Source organism: Dama dama, chromosome 10, assembly GCF_033118175.1.
Source record: "Dama dama isolate Ldn47 chromosome 10, ASM3311817v1, whole genome shotgun sequence".
In the NCBI taxonomy this organism is placed as follows: domain Eukaryota; kingdom Metazoa; phylum Chordata; class Mammalia; order Artiodactyla; family Cervidae; genus Dama; species Dama dama.
In genome coordinates, this window is record NC_083690.1 from 19,667,996 (window position 1) to 19,680,600 (window position 12,605).

At 36.0% G+C, this 12,605-nt stretch overlaps 1 protein-coding gene across 8 annotated transcripts in view; it reads right to left on the reverse strand.

Annotated features, from left to right (window-relative positions):
• ERI2 (ERI1 exoribonuclease family member 2) overlaps positions 1-12,605 on the reverse strand; it is a 53,579-nt gene that overhangs the window by 39,630 nt on the left and 1,344 nt on the right. For 6 of the 8 annotated variants that reach the window (XR_009694425.1, XR_009694424.1, XR_009694426.1 and 3 more), the window contains exons 2-8: positions 9,514-9,581; positions 9,344-9,427; positions 8,485-8,612; positions 7,713-7,869; positions 6,232-6,332; positions 5,543-5,624; positions 45-133 (exon numbers count right to left, since the gene is read on the reverse strand). Coding sequence is in view for 5 of the 8 variants with exons in the window: in XM_061152975.1 (XP_061008958.1) it covers positions 45-133; positions 5,543-5,624; positions 6,232-6,332; positions 7,713-7,869; positions 8,485-8,612; positions 9,344-9,427; positions 9,514-9,581 (709 nt within the window). In the remaining 3 variants the exon portion in view is untranslated. The remainder of the gene's footprint in view (positions 1-44; positions 134-5,542; positions 5,625-6,231; positions 6,333-7,712; positions 7,870-8,484; positions 8,613-9,343; positions 9,428-9,513; positions 9,582-12,605) is intronic. The other 2 variants (XM_061152973.1, XM_061152974.1) reach the window with 2 other exon arrangements.

Genomic DNA, 12,605 nt, shown 5'->3' on the forward strand with positions numbered 1-12,605 from the left:
CTGGAGTTTGAAATAACAGAATAAAGAGGCAAGACACCACTAACCTTGTTCAAAGACCTTGTTATCTTCATTAAGCAACCATCCCTGATCATCTTCCAAGCAAGAAGGGCAGTATTCCGAGAATCATCCAACCCTGAGGAAACAGATATCAAAGACTGAATTTAGTGGTACCTATGTAAAGAAATATATACCACCTAAGCAGAAATTGGAACATACAGTTGGTTTTATGATCATCCACTAATTTTCATCATAAAAAATGGTCTTGTGGAAAGCTGTGGCAGCCTCACCAATGAAAGATTTCTCACATTTAGTCATCTGGTCCTGAACTTTTGTTTGTTGGGAGTTTTTTAATCAGTCTTGATTTCAGTACTTGGGATTGGTCTGTTCATAATTATTTTCTATTTCTTACTGGTACCTTTCTAGGAATTTGTTCATTTCTTCCAGGATGTCCATTTTATTGCCACAGAGTGACTGGTAGTAGTCTTTTATGATCCTTTGTATTTGTGTGATGTCAGCTTTTCTTTTTTGATTTCTAATTTTGTTGATTTGAGTCCTCTCCCTTTTTTTTTTCTGGATGAGTCAGGCTAAAGGTTTCTCAATTTTATCTTTTCAAAGAACCAGCTTTTAGGTTCACTGATCTTTGCTATCGTTTTCTTTGTTTCTATTTCATTTATTTCTGATCTTCATGATTTATTTCCTTCTATTAACTTTAGATTTTGTTTGTTCTTCTTTCTCTATTAGCTTTAGGTGTAGGGATAGGTTGTTTGAGGCTTTCTTGTTTCTTGAAGTAAGACTGTATTGCTACAAACTTCCCTTAGAACTTCTTTGGCTCCAGCCCATACGTTTTAAGATCACTGTGCTTTCTTTTTGTCTCTAGGTATCATTCTTCAACACCATACATAAAGATAAGCTCAAAATGAGTTAAAGACATAGATGTGAGACTGGGCACTATAAAATTCTTAGAGAAAAAAACACACAGCACTCTTTGACATAAATCACAGCAATATCTTTTTTTATCTGTTTCAGAGTAATGGAAATAAAAACAAAAGAAATAAATAGGATCTAATTAAATTCAAAAGCTTTTGCACAGCAAAGGAAACCATAAACAAAATGAAAAGACAATGCACAGAATGGTAGAAAATATTTGCAGATGATGTGACAGACAAGGTATCAGTCTCCAAAATTTACAAACAGTTCATGCAGCTAAATATCATCAAAATAAACAACCCAATCAAAAAATGGGCAGAAGACCTAAATAGACGTTTCTCCAAAAACATACAGATAGCTGAGAAGCACACAAAAGATATTCATCACTAATTATCAGAGAAATGCACATTAAAACTAGAGATCCCTCACCTCACACCAGTCAGAATGGCTATCATAAAAAAATTCACAAACAGTAAATGCTGGAGAGGGTGTGAAGAGGAAACCCTCCTACATTGTTGGTGGGAATGTAAATTGATACAGCCACTATGGAAAACATATGTAAGTTCCTGAAGAAACTAAAAACAGAGCTACCATATGATCTTGAAATCCCACTCCTGGGCATGTATCTGGAGAAAAACATAGCCCGAAAGGATACATGCACCTCAATGCTCACTGCAGTGCTGTTTACAATAGCCAAGACATCGAAACAATCTAAGTGCCCATTGACAGAACAATGAATAAAGAAGTGGTACATATATACAACAGAATATTGTTTGTAGTAGTTATAGTCACTAAGTCATGTCTGACTCTTTTGTGACCCAATGGGCTGTAGCTCACCAGGGATTTCCCAGGCAAGAGTATTGCTGTGGGTTGTCATTTCCTTCTCCAGGGAATCTTCTTAACATAGGGATCAAACTCATATCTGCATTGCAGGCAGATTCTTTATCATTGAGGCACGAGGGAAGCCCAATGGAATATTACCCAGTCATTAAAAAGAATGAAATAATGCCTTTGCCACAACATGGATGGACTTACAGATGGTCACAGTGACTGAAGTAAGTCAGACAGAGAAATATCCTGTATCACCTACATGTAGAATCTATCTATCTATATATACAAATGAACTTATTTACAAAAGAGAAACAGACTCAGAGACTTAGAGAAAGAACTTATGGTAACAGGGGGAATGGTGGGGGGAGCCACAGTTAGGAGTTGGGATTGACAGATAAATTCTGCTATATTTAAAATGGATAACCAACACAGACCTACTGTATAGCACATGCAACACTGCTCAGTGTTATGTGGCAGCCTGGATGGAAGGGGAGTTTGGGAGAATGGATACATTTACACGTATGGCTGAGTCTCTTCACTGTTCACCTGAAACTATCAGAACATAGTTTGTTAATTGGCTATACTCCAATACAAAATAAAGGTTAAAAAAAAAGAACAATAAAAATTAAAACAAAAATAAAATGGATGCGGACTTCCCTGGTAGTTCAGTGGCTAACACTCTGCAGGAGGCTGGGGTTCAATCCCTGGTTAGGGAACTACATTCTGCATGCTGGTAACTAAAGATTCTGCATGCTGCGACAAAGACCAAAGACCTCATGTGCCACAGCTAAGACTCAGTATAGCCAAATAAATTAAAAAAATATTTTTTTAAAAAAGGATAATCAGCAAGGAACTACTGTATAGCACAGGGAACTCAGCTCAATATTATGTAACAACCTAAATGGGAAAAGGATTTGAAAAAGAATAGATACATGTATATGTACAGCTGAATCACTTTGCTGTATACCTGAAACTAATAACACTGTTAATCAACTATACTCTAAAAGAAAAAGACTAAAAAATAAAACCACATGATTATCTCAATAGATGCAGAAAAAGATTTTGACAAAAATTCAACACCCATTTATGATAAAAGCTCTGAAGAAAGTGGGAATAGAGAGAATTTACCTTAAAATAATAAAGGCCATATAACACAAACCCACAGCTAACATCATTCTCTATGGGGAAAAGCTGAAAGCATTCCCTCTAAGATCAGGAATAAGACAGGGATGTCCACTCTCACCATTTTTATTCAACATAGTTTTAGAAGTCCTAGCCATGGCAATCAGAAAAGAAAAAAACCAAATAAAAGGAATCCAAATTGGAAAAGAAGTAAAATTGATACTGGATGCTGATGACATGATACTAGTCATAGAAAATCCTAAAGATGCTACCAGAAGACTACTAGAGTTATCAACAAATCTGGTAAAATTTCAAGATATAATATCAACACACAGAAATCTCGCATTCTTATATACCAACAATGAAAGAGCATAAAGAAAAATTAAAGAAACAACTTCATTCACCATTGCATCAAAAAGAATAAAATACCTAGGAATAAACCTACTTCAGGAGACAAAAGGCCTATACTCAGAACACTCCACAATGTTATATGAAATACAGCGTATCTTATGATACTGATGAAAGAAATCAAAGATAACACAAAGAGATGGAAAGATATACTGTGTTCTTGGACTGGAAGAACCAATATTGTGAAGTAACTACACTATCCAAAGCAATATACAAATTCAATGCAATTCCTACCAAATTATCAGTGGCATTTTTCACAGAATTAGAACAAAAAAACTTACAATTTGTAGGGAAACACGAAAGACCCAGAATCGCCAAAGCAATCTTGATTAAAAAAAACAAAAAAACATAGCTAGGGGAAGCAGGCTCCCTGATTCAGACTATACTACAAAGCTATAGTAATCAAAATAGTATTATACTGGCACAAAGACAGATATATAAATCAAGGAAACAAGATAGAAAACACAGAGATAAATTCATATACCTATGGTCAATTAATCTATGATAGAGGACACAAGAATATACAATGCAGAAAAAACAGTCTCTTCAATAAGTGATGCTGGGAAAACTGGACAGCTACATGTAAAAGAGCCAAATTAGAACACTCTCTAACAATATACACAAAAATAAACTCAAAATGGATCAAAGACCTAAACGTAAGCCCAGACACCATAAAACTCTTAGAGGGAAATGCAGGCAGAACATTTTCTGACATAAATCACAGCAGTATTTATTTTGATCTATCTGCTAGAGTAATGAAAATGAAAATAAAAATAAATAATTGGGACCCAATTAAATTTAAATGCTTTTGCATAGCAAAGAAAACAATAAAGAAAATGAAAAGACAGCTCACAGAATCAGAGAAAATATGTGCAAATGAAGCAACAAGCAAGGGATTAATCTTCAAAATAAACAAACAAAATAATCAGCTCATGCAGCTCTATGCTAAAAAGAAGCAAATCACCCAATTGAAAAATGGACAGAAGACCCAAACAAACATTTCTCCAAAGACATACAGATGGCCAAAAGCACATGAAAAGATGTTCAACATCACTAATTATCAGAGAATTGCAAATCAAAGCTACAATGAGGTATCACCTCACCCCAGTCAGAATTGCCATCATCAAAAAGTCTACAACCAATAAATGCTGGAGAGGCTGTGGAGAAAAGGGAGCCCTCCTACATTGTCAGTAGGAATGTAAATGGTACAACCACTACAGAACAGTATGCAGATTCCTTAAAAAACTAAAAATAGAACTACTATTATGATCCAGCAATCCCACTCCTGGGCATATATTCAGGGAAGACCATAATCTGAAGATATACGCACCCCAATGTTCACTGCAGCACTGTTTATAATAGCCAAGACATGGAAGCAATTTAAATGTTCATCAGCAGAGGAATGGATATAGAAGATGTGGCACATATATACAATTGAACATTACTCATCCATAAAAAGGAATGAAATAATGCCAATTGCAGTCACATGGACTAACCTAAAGATTATCATACTACGTGAAGTATATCAGATAGAAAAAGACAAATGTGATATCACTCATGTGTGGAATCTGATTTTTTAAAAAGATATAAATGAATTTATTTATAAAACAAAAACAGATTTTCAGATATGAGTGGAAAAAGGGGTGAGGTATAAATCAGAAGTAGTGTGAACATACACACACTACCTTATATAAGACAAATAACCAACAAGGACCTACTGTATAGCTCAAGAAATTCTAATCAATATTCTGTGATAACCCAAATGAGAAAAGAATCTAAAAAAGAATACATGTATATGTATGTAAGAATCATTTTACTGTACACCTGAAATGAACACAACATTGTCAATCAACTATACTTGAATAAAACTAAAATATATATAAAAAATATGACCAACATTCTGTAGGGACCATGTTTTATGCGTAGTCTAACAGTCTTGTTCAGTTTTTTCACTAGTCTACTCTATTATTTGGGCATTTGTTTATAATCTCTACTTGATATGGCTAATTCTTTTTTTTTTTTTTTTTTAAGAAATTAGAAATCCACTAGGTAACAGTCTTATATAAAACCTTACAATATTTTAAGGAAGTGGTAATTTGAAAATCTTGGAAACAATCTGAATGTACAGACTAGGGCTTTTTTCAGGCTGAGGATATTCTTTGTTAGTGACATCACTGAAAAATGAGATGCAAATGAAAGACTGTATAAAAATAAAATGACTAACATAATAAAATTAATCTCAAGATATACTAACCAAAATGTTCTCGTCCCAAGAATTGCATTCCCACTTCCTGCAGGGCACCACTGAGTCCTTTTGGTTTTCTTCTATAGAAAATCTAGTCAAATAAAAGACAATATATCTTAAAAAAAATTACTATGTGAAAGGCTATACATTTAGCCATTTACTTTTCATGATTTTTATTCTATTAGATTTGAAATGTGCTTATTTTTGTGTTGTTTTTATATACTTTAAGAAAAGTATTTATATGGATGCTTCAAAACAAAATATTTTGTTTTGAAATATTTTTGTTTTCAAAAAAATATTTTGTTTGTAGAAACCCATACCCATGTGTGAAGTGAAAGTCGCTCAGTCGTGTCTGACTCTTTGTGACCCCATGGACTATAAAGTCCTTGGAATTCTCCACGCCAGAATACTGGAGTGGGTAGCCTTTCCCTTCTCCAGGGCATCTTCCCAACCCAGGGATCTAACCCAGGTCTCCTGCATTGCAGGTGGATCTTTACCAGCTGAACCACAAGAGAAGCCCAAGAATACTGGAGTGGCTAGCCTATCCCTTTTCCAGCAGATCTTTCTGATCCAGGAATCAAACCGGGGTCCCCTGCATTGCAGGTGGATTCTTCACCAATTGAGCTATCAGGGAAGCCTATGTGTAGGATAAAGTTTAATAACTTTTCAATAGAAGGAAAGTGAACATGCCCCCTTACCTTGTAAGTTACTCTGAGATCAATCCAAGAATTAAGGAACACAGGTTTTAACAGTTGTTTTCTTTTACATTCATACTCCAGGCAAACCCCCAAGTCCCAGTCTGCATCAAGAATATTAGAACAAAGTCAATGATGCTAACAGTTTTCACTTGTGCCATTTATAAACAAAATGCTGAAAGTCGACATAAAACAGAATAATAGGACTTAGAATAATACATAACAACATACACTATACTATATTTTATATAGAGTATATATAACATATGTTATATATTATATACTATGCAACATATAATAGCAGAGTAAGATTTTGTTGCCCTAATATTTAACAATTATTCATAACTTACTATTAAGAAATTAGATCAGTAACTAAGTTTCAAAACGATTTCTTAAAAGCCCAGTAAAACAAACTGACATTTCAGAAAGAAGAGTAAGGTGTCACATTACAAGGCTTAGATGGAAAAGATCATCTGCGTTCAACATTTTATAAAATATTAATATAACTGAGAAACCAAACATCTTACAGGGACCCTGTTGGGCTGTAACCCAAAGCCATGCAAGCATTGTACTTGCCCAACCTCAAGACCAAAGAAAAGAGCCCAGAGTCAGTGACAGAGACATCAAGGGTTTAATGAACAGGGGGATTGTACATGTCTGAAGCAAGGTCTTGGAGCATACTGCATCATGTGAAGCAGATGGTGGGCAGGACATGGCAGCAGCCTTCGGCAAGGTGTTACCAGTTATAGAGGGAATTGACATCAGTTGGTTCATCAGGTGCCAGGGAAAGCAGCTGAGGAGAAAGCCCTTCATGACCCTTTGATAAGCTATCACGGTGGAGATAAAGATTCTGGTCTAAAGATCTAAAGATTAGAACAATCACTAGCTGGGGCTAAGGGCAAGTATGTATTAAGAGGAGAGGTCAGTCATATGAGTAGGGTGTAGGTCAAGCAGGGGTATACAGAGAACAAGAGAACAGCCATCTTGAGTGGCCTGACCATACAGACCCAAACACAATTATCAATGCTATGCTGTCAATGACAGAGCACTGTTAACAATGACTATTAATGGCAATGCTCTGTCAGGGCATATAAAAGATCTACTTTAAATGGCCCATTTTTTCCCTTGATGTCTACATTAGAAGCGTGAATGTACAAAAGCAAAGATTGCAAGTTGAATATGGATTCTTTTTATCAAAGTTGTAGAAATACCATGATAAAAAAATTTTCACTGGTCTTTGCCCAGATTCAGGAGAATAGAGAAATCTAGAAAGATTCTTAAAAGTTAGAGCTTAACTTTTAAAGGTGTTTAAAATTTAAAAAATATGAATAACATTACTTTTGTTGGTTAACATCATGCTAGACATTTAAGATTTCTTTCTGTGGCCCAGGAAGGTAACAAATATAATTCGTACTAGAGATAAAGAATTACCTAGTGCCAATGCTACTCATTAATGATTGTTAAATATAAGTTATTTTTTTTACCTGACCAAGTAACAAACGCACATAATTTTACTTCAGCAGTGGAACTATCTGAAACTGTAGTAGCAAAAATAATTTTCTTCTGTTGCTGAATCTTCTGAATCCATTTACAGAACTGAGATAAACAAATCTTCAGAGGGACTCCTTCATCAACTTGAGCCTAAATACAGTCATATAATCTGAATTCAATAACTGAATTCCATAATTATTGTGCAAATAATTAGACACTATGAGGAGGATATACAACAAGGAAGAAGAGGTTTTAACTGGCAGTTTATCTAGTGAAAAGATGTTTAAACACACAGGAGAGAGATAATACAACAATTAGAATTCTGCAAGATTAGAAAAATTACATTGACTAATCTAAAATCACACAGAAATACAATAAAGATATCTGATAGGCAGAAATTTGATATCACTTAATTTCCATAAAATACATTTGATATACATTTTCATAACCCTATTCTTTCCAATTTTTTTTTGGCTGTACCATGGGGAAATCTTAATTTCTCAACCAGGGATCAACCCCACAACCTTTGCAGTGGGCGTGCAAAGTCATAATCATTGGACCACCGTAGAAGTCCAATTTTTTCTGATTTTTAAAGATTCCAATGGGCTTCTGGAGGGGACAGTATTTCTAACAGTGAATGAATCTAATTCCACATGGCATATAGCTTTTCTTTCTGAAAGTGATTTCTGAATTTCAATATTTACATCTTTCCTGCTTGTGTTTTGTTGTAATGGGAGGATGAGAAGTGGAAAAGAGAGGGCATACCTGCCTTATGCCTGTCAGTTCCATGCAAAATTCAGAAAGAATTGGATGTTCCTGAGGCTGAACGTAAGCATGGAACTCAGATTCAATCTCTCCAGTTGATGTGTTCAGTAATACCGCTGGAAATTCAACTATATGAAAGGATCATCAATTGACAGTTGAATACATTATTGTTAAACTAATGCTGTAATCACTTTAAATTAAGTATATACTGACATTACCTTCACATAGTATTATTAAACAATCATTGTTTTAGTGAAAGCACATTAAAATGACCAAAGCAGTGCAACGTAATGGTTATATAAAATCATGCCAAAGAATAAATCAAACTATTAAAGTTACAGGTATATCTATTTAAAACTCTTGAATGTATTTCCATAATTAGAAGACCATATGAAAGTTGAAACATAGTTCTTTTTGCAAGGGTATTTTTTTATCAGTTTCTATGTAGTTGAGATTTTGAATATAATCCCAAAACAATTCTTTTATATGGTGACACACTTAGGTATTAGGTTTGTGGGTCTTTTTTGTCAAGTCAGATTTCATAGTAAATTACCAATCCGCAGATCATTTTGTTTTCTTATTTAGCACTGCATATGCTGTGTGCTATGGAAAAGGAAATGGCAACCCACTCCAGTGCTCTTGCCTGGAGAATCCCAGGGATGGCGGAGCCCGGTGGGCTGCTGTCTATGGGGTCGGACAGCAGCAGCATGCTGTGTGCTAAGTTGCTTCAGCCATGTCCAACGACTGTAGTCCACCAGGCTCCTCTGTCCATGGGATTTTCCAGGCAAGAATACTGGAGTGGGTTGCTGTGCCCTTCTCCAGGGGATCTTTGGCCATTGGCAGTAAAGTTCAGACTTACTTATTTCCTGACTCCGGTGGTGTTTCCCATCATTCCAACATGTGGACTCAAAATCAAGGACAATTAAGTAGTCAAACAACTGTTCTGCAAAAGATCAGAGTGTCCTTATGTATTACCAGTGTTAAAAGTGCAAGACTACAGAATGTAAAGAAATGAGGCACATTACTTACTAGATTTGCTTCTTCCTAGGTTTCCATTTGCTGGTGGAATTGACTTTCTCCTAATTAATCCAAGCTGCCTAAAAATGTAAAACAATCCAGGTATGTTCAACAAACTCATTCATATTCCTGTTTACATAAGTTAACAAACTGATGGTATAACTCTCATTATTAATGTACTAATGTATTGTGATTGAGAGGAAACTGAACTAGACTTTGAGGGCAAAAGACTTTGGTTCTTTGCATTCTTCTGACTTTAGTAGTCATTCTACCAGAGAATGTTCAAACTACTACACAAACTATTGCACTCATTTCACATGCTAGCAAGGTAATGCTCAAAATTCTTCAAGTGAGGCTTCAAACAGTACATGATCTCAAAATTTCCAGATGTACAAGTTCAATTTAAAAAAGGCAGAGGAACCAGAGATCAAATTGCCAACATCTGTTGAATCATAGAAAAAGCAAGAGAATTCCAGAAAAATATCTACTTCTGCTTCAATGACTACACTAAAGCCTTTGACTGTGTAGATCACAACAAACTGTCAAAAATTCTTCAAGAGATGGGAATATCAGACCACCTTACCTGCCTCCTGAGAAACCTATATGCAGGTCAAGAAGCAACAGTTAGAACCGGACATGGAACAACAGACTGGTTCCCAATTGGGAAAGGAGTACGTCAACGCTGTATATTGTCACCCTGCTTATTTAACTTATATGCAAGAGTACATCATGAGAAATGCCGACATGGATGAAGCTCAAGGGGGAATCAAGACTGATGGGAGAAATATCAATAACCTCAGATATGCAGATGACACCACCCTTATGGCAGAAAGTGAAGAGGAACTAAAGAGCCTCTTGATGAATGTGAAAGAAGACAGTGAAAAAACTGGCTCAAAACAACATTCAAAAAACAAAGATCATGGCATCTGGTTCACTTCATGGGAGATAGATGGAGAAACAATGGAAACAGTGACAGACTTTATTTTATTGAGCTCCAAAATCACTGTGGATGATTACTGCAGCCATGAAATCAAAAGATGCTTGCTCCTTGGAAGAAAAGCTATGGCCAACCTAGATAGCATATTAAAAAGCAGAGACATTACTTTGCCGACAAAGGTCCATCTAGTCAAAACTATGGTTTTTCCAATAGTCAAGTATGGATATGAGAGTTGGACCACAGAAAAGGCTGAATGCTGATGAACTGATGCTTTCAAATTGTGGTGCTGGAGAAGACTCTTGAGAGGTCCTTGGAGAGCAAGATCAAACCAGTCAATCCTAAAGGAAATCAACCCTGAATATTCATTGGAAGGACTGATGTTGGAGCTGAAGTTCCAATACTTTGGCCACCTGATGCGAAGAGCTGATTCATTGGAAAAGATCCTGATGCTGGGAAAGATTGAGGGCAGGAGGAGAAGGGGGCAACAGAAGATGAGATGGTTGGATGGCATCATCAACTCAATGGACAAGAGTTTGAGCAAACTCTAGGAGACAGTAAAAGAGAAGCCTGGCGTACTGCAGTCCATGTGGTCACAAAGAGTCAGACATGACTAAGTGACTGAACAACAAGTCATTCTACCTGCATGGGCCTCATAGTGCATATTTGCAAACAGACTGTTTCTCTGTGCTCCTATTATTTTATAGTAATAATGAGGAACTCAAGTGGTTGTAAAGATGCATTGAAAACCTAAGTTAATTTTGCTTTTGTATTTTTCAAGCCTTTGCTATGTAAATAGCACAGTGGAGAGGAGAGAGGGCAGGTCTAGTCTTCTAGGAGTTTAAATTATCTGGGTAAATAAACTAGATATTCATGGAAAACTAGTGTAAGGTAATATATAATAAAGGATCCTTATGGGCAATATTCTAAGTCCACAGAAAGGGAAGAGCTTGTTACCTGAAGCCTCTTGGTAGGTGTCAAGCCAAAAGACCACCAAGGCGAAGAGCAGAAGGAAGGATTTATTACTTGCAGCAAGTAAGTATAACAGCAGGGATCTTTCCTGGTGTTTCCCACACCAGTGTCGCCCCTAAACTGCAAAACTGGGTAAGTTTAAGCTAACGGTACATGCATATTTCATGTAAGGGCTTAGGTGGTTGAGGTTCCAAACATTAGCTGATTGAAGTCAAGAGAGTCAAAAAGGTCAACATCATCATCCCTTGGGTTCCAGGTGATCAGATGGTTGAGTGCTTCAGGCTAATCTTTACCATTGAAACAGAACTAGGGATTTTTTTTTTTTTTTTTTTTCTCTTTTTGGCAGCTTGCAGGATATTGGTTTCCAGAGCAGGGATCAAACTTGTACCCTCTGCAATGGAAGCTGGGAACCCTAACCACAGGACAACCAGGGAATTCCCAGGACTAAGAGTCTTTACTTCTGAGATATTATCTTTGCCATTGCTACTTCTCTTGCCTGGTAACAGTTATTTGTTTCTGCATTCTTTTGTTTCTTTTTTTTTTTTTAATTTTATTTTATTTTTATTATTTTATTTTATTTTACATTTTAAAGATTAAATTTTAATAAGAAATGCACTCTTCTAAAAAAAAAAAAAAGAAATGCATTCTTCTTTATGTAATACTTAAGCCAATACTTCAATGCAACAGAATGTCAAATTGCTATATGATCACTTGACGGTGTTTAGGCAATTTACTTCTTGTTGAAAAATTGTAATATATTTTCTCTCAAGTCTTTGCTGTCTCTTTCTGAAAGATCTGTCAGTTGTCGACAACAAAGCACATTGTAAAATATAAAGTCTTAAGAAGACACTAGAATTTATTTTCATCAAAATTATCAACTTGGCACTATTTATAAATAGTTCTACATTTATTATCGACTGAACTCAAGTCCTAAAGAATATGTCTTTCTTTACACTTACAGGGCACCTACTATGTTCCCTCTTTTGTTTCTTTAATAGCATTAATTTCCAAACTTCTCTGGCAGTCCAGTGATTAGGAATCCACTTGCCAATGCAAGGGACATGGGTTCAATCCCTGCTCCAGGATGACTTCCCACGCTGAGGGGCAACTAACCCCATGCAGCACAACTACTGAGCTCGCCCTCCCCAACTACCAAAGCCAGTGCACCCTAGAGCCTGTGCTCTGTAACAAGAGTAGC